We start from the raw sequence: 16790 nt of genomic DNA on the forward strand, positions 1-16790 counted from the left end.
ATTCAGTGATGACTGGTCACATTTTGTAGCATGTTACTAGAGCTTGAAACATGTCATCTGGCATGGCAACCTCTCTGTGGTTTGTTGTTAGACTGAAAGAGATATTTATAGCCCTACTTGATGGAAAGGATAGATTTGCTTTTCACATTAAATTTGACATTCTAGATGGACTAGATTGAGGATGTTGAAACATTATTGGTAAATGTGTGTAAATGTAAATGGGTTTAGTGGCAACATTAAACCCACAAACATACCTTAGTGGACAGGTAGGTGGGCTTGAATGACAGCCCTATTAGACAGAGGCTCAAAAGAACTCACATCTCCTAGACAGGAACGTGAGACTCACACCCTACTCATCAGCCGCACACATTTCAAGGTCAGGCTATCCCCAAATTAACTAGTGCAGTGACTAGTGCAGAGTTTAAAATTATGAAATTAGGATGGCTTACAGCAAATGGATATGTAGCCTACTATGTTATTTATCATCAGTACATGTTTCCTTTTGCCTCAGTTATTTCTTAAGCGGGAATCTCAGCATACTGGGTGCCCTTTGTCAGGTCATACTGTTGAGATAGACTTTAGCTGGCCCTAATCTGTTAATTTTCCCTCTAAATCCTATTTAACACATTTTCTACAGTCGACTTGTTGCCAAAGAAATCTCTGTCCGGCCAACAGTTGTTTTTTCCAGTGGGGGAATAGGCAGACCCTAGGCCATTTACCCTACCTCATTACCTCCATTCAGATGACAGTTAAACTTTTAACAATATCCACCTGTATATGGCATCCCACCACCATATATGAATTGGGTACAGGTCAGAAACCTGTGGGCCCTTTAGGAATTGCCTGACGTCAGCAGCACTTGTGCACATTCCTAATTGGAACATTATGGGATGTGCAGAGTCTGCTGTACCTAATTCAGTCCAACTTGAATGACCACAATCGGAAGAGTTCCCACTCAAACTCATTCTAGAATGACTGACATTCCTCTGCTTGTTGTCTATGTTTATGGGGCTTGTCCAAAGTTAAATCGGGTTTCAGACTGGAACCAATGAGCACATTACAAAACTTGTGAGTGGTGGCTCTCAATGAAGGCCAAGTCTGTAGAATGTAAAAGAATCAGACAGGGTCCTTCAGTAACAGGCATATTATAATATAAGTACTGTAGCTACTTGGATAAAAGTAACCTCAAGTACTAAAGTGTGTGTGACATGATGTGACAACCTAATCACTTAATATGGTCTAGTTAGATATGCATGTTTGGATAAGCATGCCGTTTTCTGAGGAATGTGGAAGTTTTACTGAACATTCTGTTGTGATGATGCCGAGAAAAGCGGTAATTATTGGTAACAAATGTGAACAGGTTTACATTCTTACCTGCCTCCAGAGCAGCTGCCTCCGAGCTGGCGGCCGATGCGCAGGCGTTACTGTAGTTGCGTTTTATTTCCCGGAAAAATGCGTTGGTCTCCTTCAGATTCTTTTTCAGTTGTATGGAGTGTTTATTGTAGCTGTTGAAGAGTCGGGATAATTCTCTAGCTAAAGGAGTGACTTTCTGCACATTTCCCCCACCTACCACCTCCATTGCAGTAGGTATTCGAGTCTGAAATGAGGCACAATAGGGAGAACGCTCTTCTCTTTCCTGCTACCACCTTTTGAACTTCCAACCGAATATGGTATGCAAATGGTCCCAGTCTTCAAGTTGTAATTGCCATTGCAAGTTATTGGACAAGGGCGCATCAATGTGATTTGCTGCTCCGTTTCAGTGAATTCTCTTATGGTCTCACTTATTCAGATTTCCACTGTTCAATTATTTGCATCAGTATCACTAATGTTTGTTTACTTGACGTATAGGTTGTGCCCTGGGTCATAGATTTCAGACACCAACAGTCCAAAAAGTCCACTGTTAATTTAAAGGGCCGATTGTGCAAGCGATATCGCAGTGCTAGCGGGCAACGTTACTGCCGTGGGGAATTCCGTAGCAAAATCACTGCATCACATTGTCGCTGTCCACGCAAACAAAATATGGCATAACAAACGTTGAACGGCAAATAGCTAGTTTGATAACCAGTGTCCTCTAGCAAACGACTGTCTTAGCTAACGTTAGCTATCGAACTTGCCAACTTCTTTCCAGCCCTAGCTAGCAGTGTCTCAGTGATGTGAGATATTTAACGTTAGCTAGCTCCCGTACTAGTAGCCTTACTTACCTTCCTATCCAGTTCCTATCCTACTAGCCAGCAAGCCAGGCATCGTATTCCAAGTTATTGTTTCAAGACAGCAGACCCATTACCCCAGCCGATGTTGTCATTAGCTCCCTCGAGTAACCTTTTCCACAGGTGCTACATAAACTAGCGAGTTACTGCTAATTTGCTGGTTTATCCGAGATTCCACGGAAGAGATGGCTAATTAGCTAGCAAAACAAACTCGCTCGCTGTCAATCACAGTTGTGATACATAATAAAGATGTCTGTCGCTACGCTCCTCAGTCTTCAATGAATGGTAGAAAAAAAAGCTATTACCATCACTCGAGGGGATCAACATTTGGAATGTTACAGTTTAGCAGCACTCTCTTAAAACAAACACAGACAGTTCGAGAGAACCTAGCTAGCTACAGTAGTTACTTGGAGAAGGACAACGTTTCTCTATTGCCTTCTGGGATATGTAGTTCTTCTGCCCTACTGCCTAGAGAACATGGATTCATTTGCTACTGTTAGGACGTAATCTCGTTTAACCCAGACTAAAATTTGCTCGATTAAATGTATGTTTTATTTACATTTACGCAATCTGTCCACGATATATTATTTAGGGACAAATAGGCTCAGGTTCTCCATACTCTTTCTCTGACATGGCAACGTGTAAAAAACAGTATTATCTGGGAGTCTGATTTTAGAGGTTTGGTGTTGCAGTGAATTGGAATTTGGGTCCATGCGACTGTCAATCGAACACTTAAACTACTAACTTCCCAGGGATGGACAAAAATGACAAAATATAATTATAAAATACAATAAAGATCAATGTATTAAAATTAACTACAAAATATTAGTATTTAATTAAAATACATGTATTTTAAGATATAGAAATAACCTACATTTTTAATAACTAGCTGGCCCGAAGAGCAACAACATTATCAGTAATGGTTACAGAAACGTTTTACTTGCTATAACTGTTATATGTTGACGTTTATCTACCTTAGTTGAATTCACTGACTGTAAATAACTCCGGATAAGGGTATGTGCTAAATGCAAAAGAGCAGTAAAACAAAAACAAATATGGGGATGAGGTAGGTATTTGGTTGCATGGGCTATTTACAGATGGGCTGTGTATAGCTGCAGCGGTCGGAAAGCTGCTCTGACAGCTGACGCTTGAAGATAGACTGCATCCAATTTGCTGAGTAGAGTGTTGGAGGCTATTTTGTAAATGACATCATCGAAATCAAGGATCGGTAGGACAGTCAGTTTTACGAGGGTATGTTTGGCAGCATGAGTGAAGGAGGCTTTGTTGTGAAATAGGAAGCCGATTCTAGATTAATTTTGGATTGGAGATGCTTAATGTGAGTCTGGAAGGAGAGTTTACAGTCTAGGTATTTACCTAAATACCTAGGTATTTAAAGTTGTCCACATATTCTAAGTCAGAACCGTCCAGAGTAGTGACGCTGGTCAGGCTGGCGGGTGTGGGAAGTGATCGGTTGAAGAGCATGCATTTCGTTTTACTAGCATTTAAGAGCAGTTGGAGGCCACAGGAGTAGTGTTGTATGGCATTGAGGCTCATTTGGAGGTTTGTTAATACAGTGTCCAAAGAGGGACCAGATGGGCGGCAGGGTAGCCTAGTGGTTAGAGCGTTGGACTAGTAACCGAGCTGACAAGGTACAAATCTGTCGTTCTGCCCCTGAACAGGCAGTTAACCCACTGTTCCTAGGCCGTCATTGAAAATAATAATTTGTTCTTAACTGACTTGCTAAGTTAAATAAAGGTCAAATAGAAAATGTATACAGAATGGTGTCATCTGCGTAGAGATGGATCATTGATATATACAGAGAAAAGAGTCTGCCCAGGAATTGAACCCTGTGGCACCCCCATAGAGACTGCCAGAGGTCCAGACAGCAGGCCCTCCGATTTGACACACTGAACTCAATCTGAGAAGTAGTTAGTGTACCAGGCGAGGCAGTCATTTGAGAAACCAAGGCTGTTGAGTCTGCCGATAAGAATATGGTAATTGACAGAGTTGAAAGCCAGCTCGGAAACCAGATTGCATAGCGAAGAAGGTGGGATTCGAAATAGTCTGTGATCTGTTTGTTCACTTGGCTTTCGAAGACTTTAGAAAGGCCGGGCAGGATGGATATAGGTCTAGAGTGTCTTCCCCTTTTGAAGTGGAGGATGACCGCGCCGCTTTCCAATCTTTAGGAATCTCAGACGATACAAAAGAGAGGGTGAAAAGACTAGTAATAGGGGTTGCAACAATGGCGGTGGATAATTTTTAGGAAGAGAGGGTCCAGATTGTCTAGGCCAGCTGATTTGTAGGGATCCAGATTTTGCAGCTCTTTCAGAACATCAGCTGTCTGGATTTGGGTGAAGGAGAAGTGGGGGGGGGCTGAGCTGTTGGCCAGGGATGGGGTAGCCAGGTGGAAAGCATGGCCAGCTCCAAAGAAATGCCTATTGAAATGATCGATTGTCGTGGATTTATCGGTGGTGACAGTGTTTCCTAGTCTCAGTGCAGTGGGCAGCTGAGAGGAGGTACTCTTATTCTCCATGGACTTTACAGTGTCTCAAAACTTTTTGGAATTAGTGCTGCAGGATGCAAATTTCTGTTTGAAAAGGCTTACCTTTGCTTTCCTAACTGTGTGTATTGGTTCCTGACTTCCCTGAAAAGTTGCATACAGTGGGGACTATTCGAAGCTAGTGCAGTACGCCACAGGGTGTTTTTATGCTGGTCAAGAGCGGTCAAGTGTGGAGTGAATCAAGGGCTATATCGGTTCTTAGTTCTACATTTTTTGAATGGGGCATGCTTATTTAAGAGGGTGAGGAAAGCACTTTTAAATAACAACCAGGCATCCTCTACTGACAGGATGAGGTCAATATCCTTCCAGGATACCCGGGCCAGGTCGATTAGAAAGGCCTGCTCACTAAAGTGTTTTAGGGAGCGTTTGACAGTGATGAGGGGTGGTCGTTTGACCGCGGACCCATAACGGCACAGGCAATGAGGCAGTGATCGCTGAGATACTGGTTGAAAACAGCAGAGGTGTATTTAGAGGGCAAGTTGGTCAGGATATCTATGAGGGTGCCCATGTTTACGGATTTAGGGTTGTACCTGGTAGGTTCCTTGATAATTTGTGTGAGATTGAGGGCATCTAGTTTAGATTGTAAAACAGGATGAGTTTATCCCAGTTGAGGTCACCGAGCAGTAAGAACTCTGACGATAGAGGGGGGGGGGGCAATCAATTCACATATGGTGTCCAGGGCACAGCTGAGAGGGGTCTATAACAAGGCAACAGTGAGGGACTTATTTCTGGAGAGATGGATCTTTAAAAGTTGAAGCTTGAAATGTTTAGGCATAGACCTGGATAGTATGACAGAACTCTGCAGGCTATCTCTACAGTAGATTGCAATTCCGCTCCCTTTTGCAGTTCTGTCTTGATGGAAATGTTGTAATTGGGGGTGGAAATTTCAGAATTTTTGGTGGCCTTCCTAAGCCAGGATTCAGACACAGCTAGGACATCAGGGTTGGTGGAGTGTGCTAAAGCAGTGAATAAAGCAAACTTAGGGAGGAGAATTCTGATGTTAACATTCATGAACCCAAGGCTTTTACAGTTGCAGAAGTCAACAAATGAGAGCGCCTGGGGACACAGGGCCTGGGTTAATCTCTACATCACCAGAGGAACAGAGGAGGAGTAGGATAAGGATACAGCTAAAGGCAAAAATAACTGGTTGTCTAGTGCTTTGGGAACAGAGAATAAAAGGAGCAGATTTCTGGGCGTGGTAGAATAGATTCAGGGCATAGTGTACAGACAAGGGTATGGTAGGGTGCAAGTACAATGGGGGTAAACCCTAGGCATTGAGTGACGATGAGAGGTTGCATCTCTAGAGGCGCCAGTTAAGCTAAGTGTGGGCTCCGCATGTGTGGGGGGTGGGACAAGGGGGCTATCTGAGGCATGTTGAGCAGGACTAGGGGCTCCGCAGTAAAATAAAACAATGAGAGCTGCCCTAAACAACAGTATACAAGGCATACTGAGAAAGGTATAGAGCAATCACAGGTGTTGATTGGGAGAACTAAGACAACGGGTGAGACAACGAGTAAATGGCGATGAATGGGCAGAGAGGGTGAGTTAGCTACACACAGGGCCTGAAATGCTTTGCAATTGTCCATTTTTAGTGAGAGGGGGCCAGTTGTGAACCACTAAAAATAAATGGTATAGAAAAGTATTTATTTTGAAAGTATAAATTCACATACACCTACAGCTCTCTAAAGTATCTTGTTACAAAATACATTTGAGTTTAGTTCAGCCCAGTGTACTACAAATGACAAAATACTCTGAATTGAAATTAGTATTTCAAATACAGAAATTTTGCAAATCTCTGCCCCTTCCTTTGGAAAGTGCAAGTCCTGACAAGTACACCTGACTGCAGTGTGCAATTCAGGGCCGGTCTCAATGTGGTCGGAGTCAAACGTTTGACCCCACCCACCTTTTTTAGTCCAGCTGAGGTTTGACAGTCACACACGGAATACAAACACGCAAGTTTGCACAAGGCACGCGTTGAATACAAACGCATTTCATTTTTGAAACTGTAAGAAATAATTATACAAAGTGGTACTAGATGTGTTGTAACACTTTTTGCTTCATGCTATACTTTAGACAATCTACTGATATTGTTGCAGTGAACAGACTTATGTCATGTACTGTTAAAATTGTGTTGATAAATGTTAACTTTATATTATTTCATTGAGCATACACACACATACAGTTACTACCTACCCTGATTTATAATGCTATTTACTTTCCCAATGAGAATGGAGACAGACTAAACTATATAGTAGACATACTGAATAGCTGAAGGTGCTTTGTACATTAAGTTATACCAGCTCCAGTACAGAGATCAGAGACTCGGGTGACTTCTATGTCATCTTTACTAAACAACATAACACAATTAACAATTGAAACAGCAGACAAAAACAAGGTTTGACTACTCCTCAAAAATGGCTTCACTCCTGCTCCTCAAAAGAGGCAAAGACAGTAATGTTCTTGTTGTAAACTGCCTCCACATAGAACATCTCATAATCTCTCTGGAACATGAATGGTTCCTTGAGGAGAATATTTTCCTCTTCATCCAGGCCATCATACAACCGTAGTTCTTTAAGGATTGTAATGCGGTCTTCCCTGTCCATCCCAATTACACTAGGGAGGGAAACAGTGCCTTTAAATGTTCGCTGCCTCTAGGGTGTCCCTTAGAAGAACATCTGCTTCCTTGAAGAAAAAGGAAGAATAAATATTCAGAGTATTGGCTCATCAAGTCAAATTACACCCTACTTTCACAATACCACCTTGCAAACAAAAGCCACTATTACTAAAGGGGTTTTCAGTGATATCTATAACTACTCATCAAGTCATCACAACTATTATATCTTGCCATACATCAAGCCTTCAGCATTACACACAGTAGACTACATACCCAGTTCACAGCTCGTCGTGTTTTGTTTTCAGTATCGTCTAGAAAGAAAAGAAAACAGATTGTGGTCATTAAGTAATGCAAGGGAACCTCTAGGGATGTGTGTACAATAATGCACCTTAATTTAGCTAATAGGGGGCAGTTTAAGTCTTTAAACATTGGTTTAAGACTATACCACTCATCATACCACACCTCCCTGTAGTGTGTTTTGTTTTCGCCACATTTTTCGATCTTTCAACCTCTCTTCTTCAGACCTTAGTGAGTGAATGACATGCATTCAATATGAACATGTACTCAGGTCAGTCTGCCTACAATGAACCAAGTGAATTTAAGGATGCAAATGAAAAGTTTGTATAATGTTCAAGACTTACGGCATGGGAAAGTTCTGCAGGAGAACTAGGCACCACCGCCGCCTAATTTGCTGCATGTTTTCCTTTGAAAAAGAAAATCACACATTCGGATGAGTATCCCAAAAAACATTATATACACTAGTGATGAGAATTTCATAATTCATACATACCTCAGTGAAATCACACTGTGCTTCCATTGCAATGTGCAGAGCGTACTGTAAATTAAGAAAGAGTAGGTTGTTAAGTTTGATAGTTATGATAACAAATAATTTAAAAAAGTAAAGAAAAAGAACAATTCAACAGCTTTTTATACTCCAGCATGCATAACAGTTTTGAACACAGTTGGAACTGAATTAGCCTAAGTATTTTTCACAACATGTATGTGTGTTGCTGGACCAGAAAATGTATTTTCGACTGCAAACACACCATTTCTCACATCAATGCACTCACATGCCAAAAATCTTTCCTTGGACACTGTTTCAAAGCAATGTGTATGCTTTCTTTCATAAGTCATTCGTGTTTTGAAGTTTTTCTTATATTTTTCTTATTTAACTTCAGTTTGCAGTGTGAACGAGTTAGAATGACTTTTCTTGACTTGCCATGTATTTTGGGACCAGGTGATTTAATTATTGTATGTAACTTTACTATGTGTAACTAAGGGATTTGCATCAATCTTACACATTCAGAGGCAGCCAATCACAACAAGGCATACATACAGACAATCACGATCAAATCAATTACATAACTGTACATGTAAACCGAGTAGGTTTCCTTCATTGTGGGCAATTAGCTAGCTCACGTGCTAATTAACGCTATGCTAACATCAGTGCGGTTGTTGGTAATATAAAAATATACCACTGCACTGGTATAACATGAATATTACAAAGTACATTATGCATAATGACAGTCTCACTTACTTCCATGGTCTATATTTTTATCCATGTTGGCTAGGCCCAATTAAGGTTAGCTTTCGTTGACGTTGTGCCTCAATTTGGGTGACGTTGAAGGAGACCGGAAGCGTTCGGGTTAAACGCGTTTGACTCCGCCTACATTGGGTCTGGCCCGAAATTGCACACTGCCGTCAGGGGTTTCTCAATCCCGATGTGACACACTTTCAACAGTCTCCCAGCAGCGCAATCCCATTTCTAACACCAGTACAGCAAATTTGGGGGTTACCCCAACTGAGTTCACCCTCTCTCACACACCATATTCTTTTCATCCTGGTAGTGTTTGTCTTTGTTGAGTTTGAATCGCGTTTGTCTCCAGAGCTGAATTCAAATACATGTGTAGGACTATTTTATTATTTGCTATTTAGATACCTCTTTTCTGTGTATTTGAGCATTCTCAAATAATCTGGCCTAAATCAACTACTTCTATCGGAAGTATCCTATAAAAAAGCCTACTATTTGAACATATTTCAAATACTTATTTCCAAATACATTATATCAAATACCAAACAGACCTGGATTCAAATGACCAAAAGTATTTATTTATATTTGAAAATGCACTGTCTATTTGAGTATTGTCAAGTATGCCAATACTTTCCAAGTGTATTTACAAATGCATTCCAATATTCAACTACTTGTGTTTTTATTTTTACATTTTTTAAATTCTTACTTTCAAATGTAATTGAAAGTAATTGAAATACCCTTAAATAGTATTTTAACACTCAGCTCTGTTTTTTCAAATGTGTCCCAATCCACATTTAAGCTGCTCCTCACGAAGCCTCACTTGTCTTACTTTAGGGGCTCATCAAATAGTCACCTTTTCAATCACTGTGTCCCAAGACAGTGACTCATGTTGCACAAACCTGAGCCATGGGCCTTTAGCCTTAATTTTGCAATGTCAGTGGATTTATTGCAGCTAATCAATTGGCATTGGAGGTTTTGATGGCTGCACCTTCAAATGCAGAATCATGCCTTGTGACAGGTTTGTCAATTGGCATGTAACTTGAGAAAATATATGTATAATACTGGTGTCTTCCAGTAGAGACTCAGAGACCTTTTCATGAAATGCCCCGAATTACTTTGATTATTGTTGTGTTTTATTTGTTTGATGTTTCATGCAATATTCCATTAGCTCCACTGCAATCATTACATGAGGTATAATGTAATGGCACAATGAAGTATCACAAAACCCCAAGCCAGTAACTGATAAAGACAATTTATTTACCAAACTCTTAACATGGATTACACATTTGTGTGTAAAGCGCTCCCTCTTGGGGCAAAAGTAGGCCTACATTTCATGATTCAAATCCACCACTTGGTGGTGTCTGTACTCTATGTGTGTAGAATTCACACAAAGATTTCAAATGAGAATGTCGTGTGTGGACGGACCAATAATGTCTATAAACCTTGGTTTGCTGATGCTGTGTATTGGGCTTTGAAGCCACCAGTCTGCCATATTTTCACTCCCCAGAGGGAGCAGTCCTCCATAGGAATGAATGGAATTCTACAGTATTTCAATTAAATGTTTCAAGGAAACAATTACATGTATTTAAGTAGTTTTGTTATAGTGGGGACAGTAACATTAGACATTTCTCAAAATCACACTTTAAAGAAAATGTTTTTATATATCTTTTCATTTTTAAATGTTTAGCTCACATAAATATAATTTACAAGTATTCATTAAGGTGTCTGTAATAGAATACAAGTGGCAAAAACAAATGTAGACATTAACAAATGCATTTCTATAGCTTCCTAAATATGTTTCACAGAGTGCCATGATGGAGGCGCTCTAGCTTCAAAACAGTGCCCCCTTTAGTCAAAACACTCGTCTCAACTTCAACAGTGAAGAGGTGACTCCGGGACGCTGGCCTTCGAGGCAGAGTTCCTCTGTCCAGTGTTTGTTATTTTGCCCATCTTAATCTTTTATTTTTATTGGCCAGTCTGAGATATGGCTTTTTCTTTGCAACTCTGCCTAGAATGCCAGCATCCTGGAGTCGCCTCTTCACTATTGACGTTGGGATGGGTGTTTTGCTGGTACTATTTAATGAAGCTGCCAGTTGAGGCGTCTGTTTCTCAAACTAGACACTCTAATATACTTGTCCTCTTGCTCAGTTGAGCACCGGGGCCTCCCACTCCTGTTTCCATTCTGGTTAGGACCAGTTTGCGCTGTTCTGTGAAGGGAGTAGTACACAGCATTGTATGAGATCTTCAGTTTCTTGGCAATTTCTCCCATGGAATAGGCTTCATTTCTCAGTACAAGAATAGACTGATGTTTCAGAATAAAGTGATGGTTGCTGATAATGGGCCTCTATGCCTATGTAGATATTCCATAAAAAAATCTGCCGTTTCCAGTTACAATAGTAATTTACAACATTAACAATGTCTACACTGTATTTCTGATCAATTTTATGTTATTTTAATGGACAAAATATATGATTTCCTTTCAAAAACAAGGACATTTCTAAGTGACCCCAAACCTTTGAACGGTTGTGTGTGTGTGTGTGTATATATGTGTATATATATGTATATATATATATATATATATATATATATATATATATATATATATATATATATATATATACTGCACACATTTCTTGTTAACAAACTATAGTTTTGCCAAGTCGGTTAGGACATCTACTTTTTGCATGACACAAGGACTTTTTCCAACAATTGTTGCCAGACAGATTATTTCACATATAATTCACTGTATCACAATTCCAGGGGGCCAGAAGTTTACATACACTAAGGTGGCTGTGCCTTTAAATAGCTTGGAAAATTCCAGAAAATTATGTAATGGCTTTAGAAGCTTCTGTTAGGATCATTTACATAATTTCAGTCAATTGGAGGTGTACCTGTAGATGTATTTCAAGGCCTACCTTCAAAATCAGTGCCTCTTTGCTTGACATCATGGGAAAATCAACAAAAAAATCAGCCATGACCTCAGAAAAAAAAATGTAGACCTCCACAAGTCTGGTTCATCCTTGGGAGCAATTTCCAAACGCCTAAAGGTACCACCTTCATCTGTACAAACAATAGTACGCAAGTATAAGCACCATGGGACCACACAGCCGTCATACCTCTCAGGAAGGAGACAAGTTCTGTCTCCTAGAGATGAACGTACTTTGGTGCGAAAAGTGAAAATCAATCCCAGAACAACAGCGAAGGACCTTGTGAAGATGCTGGAGGAAACAGGTACAAAAGTATCTATATACACAGTAAAACAAGTACTATATTTTCTGGAAATATATATATATTTTTTAAATTATATATACATTATATATGCTCAAAAAAATAAAGGGAACACTTAAAAACACAATGTAACTCCAAGTCAATCACACTTCTGTGAAATCAAACTGTCCACTTATTAGGAAGAAACACTGATTGACAATAAATGTCACATGCTGTTGTGTAAATGGAATAGACAACAGGTGGAAATGATAGGCAATTAGCAAGACACCCCCAATAGAGGAGTGGTTCTGCAGGTGGTGACCACAGACCACTTCTCAGTTCCTATTCTTCCTGGCTGATGTTTTGGTCACTTTTGAATGCTGGCGGTGCTTTCACTCTAGTGGTAGCATGAGACGGAGTCTACAACCCACACAAGTGGCTCAGCTAGTGCAGCTCATCCAGGATGGCACATCAATGCGAGCTGTGGCAAGAAGGTTTGCTGTGTCTGTCAGTGTAGTGTCCAGAGCATGGAGGCGCTACCAGGAGACAGGCCAGTACATCAGGAGACGTGGAGGAGGCCGTAGGACGGCAACAACCCAGCAGCAGGACCGCTACCTCCGCCTTTGTGCAAGGAGGAGCAGGAGGAGCACTGCCAGAGCCCTGCAAAATTATCTCCAGCAGGCCACAAATGTGCATGTGTCTGCTCAAACGGTCAGAAACAGACTCCATGAGGGTGGTATGAGGGCCTGACGTCCACAGGTGGGGGTTGTGCTTACAGCCCAACACCGTGCAGGACGTTTGGCATTTGCCAGAGAACACCAAGATTGGCAAACTCGCCACTGGCGCCCTGTGCTCTTCAAAGATGAAAGCAGGTTCACACTGAGCACATGTGACAGACGTGACAGAGTCTGGAGACGCCGTGGAGAACGTTCTGCTGCCTGCAACATCCTCCAGCATGACCGGTTTGGCGGTGGGTGGGTCATGGTGTGGGGTGGCATTTCTTTGGGGGCCGCACAGCCCTCCATGTGCTTGCCAGAGGTAGCCTGACTGCCATTAGGTACCGAGATGAGATCCTCAGACCCATTGTGAGACCATATGCTGGTGCGGTTGGCCCTGGGTTCCTCCTAATGCAAGACAATGCTAGACCTCATGTGGCTGGAGTGTGTCAGCAGTTCCTGCAAGAGGAAGGCATTGATGCTATGGACTGGCCCGCCCGTTCCCCAGACCTGAATCCAATTGAGCACATCTTGGACATCATGTCTCGCTCCATCCACCAACGCCACGTTGCACCACAGACTGTCCAGGAGTTGGAGGATGCTTTAGTCCAGGTCTGGGAAGAGATCCCTCAGGAGACCATCCGCCACCTCATCAGGAGCATGCCCAGGTGTTGTAGGGAGGTCATACAGGCACGTGGAGGCCACACACACTACTGAGCCTCATTTTGACTTGTTTTAAGGACATTACATCAAAATTGGATCAGCCTGTAGTGTGGTTTTCCACTTTTGAGTGTGACTCCAAATTCAGACCTCCATGGGTTGATAAATTTGATTTCCATTGATAATTTTTGTGTGATTTTGTTGTCAGCACATTCAGCTATGTAAAGAAAAAAGTATTTAATAAGAATATTTCATTCATTCAGATCTAGGATGTGTTATTTTAGTGTCCCCTTTATTTTTTGAGCAGTGTATATATAAAAATTGGTATGTTGGTATGTACAGTACTAGTGTGTTAACATGCAAAGCATTTCATTGTAAAAAAAATCCCCTCTGAGTTCAGAGGACATAATTGAATTTTAATGTATGGATGATGAAAAATCCAGTACCTGTTTTGAAGACTATATAACTTTCATATTTACATATGCTGTGTGATCTTGGCTTCCATTCCTGTTTGTCAGTTCTTCACTCATTAAGAGGCATTTCAATTTACAGTTGAGGTGACTTGTGTTAATTACAGTGAGATTCTTTTGGGAGCTGTTTGGTTAGACTTCAGTGCAGCTTTTGACATTATCGATCATAATCTGCTGCTGGAAAAACGTGTGTTATGGCTTCACATCCCTTGCTATATTGAGGATCAAGAGTTACCTGTCTAAAATAGCACAGAGGGTGTTATTTTAATGGAAGCCTCTCCAACATAATACAGATAGTCTGGCATTCCCCAGGGCAGTTGTCTAGGCCCCTTACTTTTTTCAATCTTTACTAATGACCTGTCACTGGCACTGAGTAAAGCCTGTGTATCTATGTATGCTTATGACTCAACATTATACACTTCAGCTACCACAGCAAGTGAAATCACTGCAACCCTTAACAAAGAGCTGCAGTCAGTTTTAGAATGGGTGGAAAGTAATAGGCTAGAACTAAATATTTCAAAAGCTAAAAGCATTTTATATGGGACAAATCATTCACTAAACCCTAAACTAAATCTTGTAATAAATCATGTGTAAATGTAGCAAGTTGAGAGACTAAACTGCTTGGTATAACCCTGGATTGTAAACTGTCATGGTCAAAACATATTGATGCAATGGTAGCTAAAATGGGGAGAGGTCTGTCCATAATGAAGCGTTGCTCTGCTTTCTTAACTAGGCTATCAACAAAACAAGTTCTACAGGTCGTAGACTACTGTCCAGTCATATGGTCAAGTGCCACAAAGAGGGACATATGCAAATTACAGTTGGCCCAGAACAGAGCAGCACGGCTGGCCCTTAAATGTATACAGAGAGCTAACATCAATGACATGCTCAAAGTAGAGAAGAGATTGACTGCATTCCCTACTTGTCTTTGTGAGAGGGATTGACATGTTGGAAGTACTGAGGTGTCTGTTCAAACTCAGACACCCATGCATACCCCAATAGACATGCCACCAGGGGTCTCTTCACAGTCCACCAAGTCCAGACCAGACTCTGGGAAACGCACAGTACTACACAGAGCCATGATCACATGGAACTCTATTCCACATCAAGTAACTCATGCAAGCAGTGAAATTAAATAAACAAAACAGATAAAACTACACCTTATGGAACAGCGTGGACCGTGAAGAGATACACAGGGACACACACGCATACTCACACACACACTAGCACACACTCTCTATACACATATACATTTTACTATTGTTGTATGGTGGTATTGTACATTTTTGTGTTGTAGATATATAGTGGTGTGGTGATGTTATATGATGTACTGTTTTATTTAGTTTGGTTTATTTATTTTGTGATGAGCCTTAATGTGTCTGGACCCGAGGAAGAGTAGCTGCTGCCTTGGCAGGAACTAATGAGGATCCATAATAAATACAAATACAAACATATTGGTGTCTCATCTCTAAATTTATTTGGCAACACTCAAGTTGGGCCTCATAGTGTATTTGACTATACAGATCAAAGGTTGTCAATAGCTTTGACTATTAAATGGCAGGCTGAAATTTGGGTAAGATCATGTGAATCAGAGCATTGCAGCAGCAAACCAGGAACTTTGGACCAAATAATAGGCAGACTACTGAAAAGCACTAAGTCTTTGGCGTATTCTATCACTATAGTTGTATTTTTAAGAGTTCAGCTAGGCCACAGTGTGAAATATATTCAGTGGTGTAAAAACACTTTAAAGTACTACTTAAGTAGTTTTTGGGGGGTTTCTGTACTTTACTATTTATATTTTTGACAACTTGGAATTTTACTTCACTACATTCCTAATGAAAATAATGTACTTTTTACTCCTTACATTTTCCATGACACCCAAAAGTACTCCTTACATTTTTACAGGAAAATGGTGGAATTCACACACTTATCAAGAGAACATCCCTGGTCAATCCTACTGCCTCTGATCTGGCAGACTCACTAAACACAAATGCTTTGTTTGTAAATGATGTGTTGGAGGGTGCCCTTAGATATCCGTCAATAAAAAAAGAATACAAAAATGGTGCCGTCCGTCTGGTTTGCTTAATATAAGGAATTTGAAATGGTTAATACTTTGACTTTTGACCCTTAAGTACATTTGAGCAATTCCATTTACTTTTGATAATTAACTATATTTAAAACCAAATACTTTTAGACTTTTACTCAAGTAGTATTTTGCTGGGTGACTTTTACTTAAGTCATTTTCTATTAATTAAGGTATCTTTACTTTTACTCAAGTATGACAATTGAGTACTTTTACCACTACTGACTCTAATCCATGCACATAGCCTGGCAAACAGCTGGCAATGTTGAAGAGAACAGATAAGAACTTGTGAAACTAAATGTAGGAACATTTTCTTTGTGAGGAAGAGATGCACCTGATTTAGCTTGCCTGACATTTTGGGACTGTTGGTGCAGTGTTTTGCACTGGCAGAAAACGAAATAATGCCGAGTTCAAGAACAACTGGGAACTGAGAAATCTCTGACTTACAACTTCAGTGCGTTCAAAACAACTGGGAACTCGTTAAAAAAAACAAGCTCAGAATGGGAAAATCGTTTTGAACGGTCATCCAACTCGGAATTCCAAGTCGGAAACCTGGGCATCTTTCTACAGCTCCGACCTGAAGCTCACTGTCTTTATGATTTGATCTGGTTGTTTTTTCGAGTTCCCAGTTCAAAACAACTGGGAACTCGGAAAAATACGAGGTCAAATCATGACGTCAGTGATCTTCAGGTCTAGACTGAGGCCAGAGTTCTCGAGTTGGAATTCCGAGTTGGATGACCGT

At 40.7% G+C, this 16790-nt stretch overlaps 1 protein-coding gene across 1 annotated transcript in view; it reads right to left on the minus strand.

The window, feature by feature from the left end:
• Positions 1-2646, minus strand: part of LOC109891100 (dual serine/threonine and tyrosine protein kinase) — a 37143-nt gene extending 34497 nt beyond the window's left edge. Inside the window, 1 exon segment of the mRNA XM_020483404.2 lies at positions 1375-2646. Within this exon segment, the coding sequence (XP_020338993.2) occupies positions 1375-1579 (205 nt within the window). The 5' untranslated portion in view covers positions 1580-2646.
• Positions 2647-16790: the final 14144 nt, after the last annotated feature.

The sequence above is a fragment of the Oncorhynchus kisutch genome, linkage group LG5, assembly GCF_002021735.2.
Source record: "Oncorhynchus kisutch isolate 150728-3 linkage group LG5, Okis_V2, whole genome shotgun sequence".
NCBI lineage: Eukaryota > Metazoa > Chordata > Actinopteri > Salmoniformes > Salmonidae > Oncorhynchus > Oncorhynchus kisutch.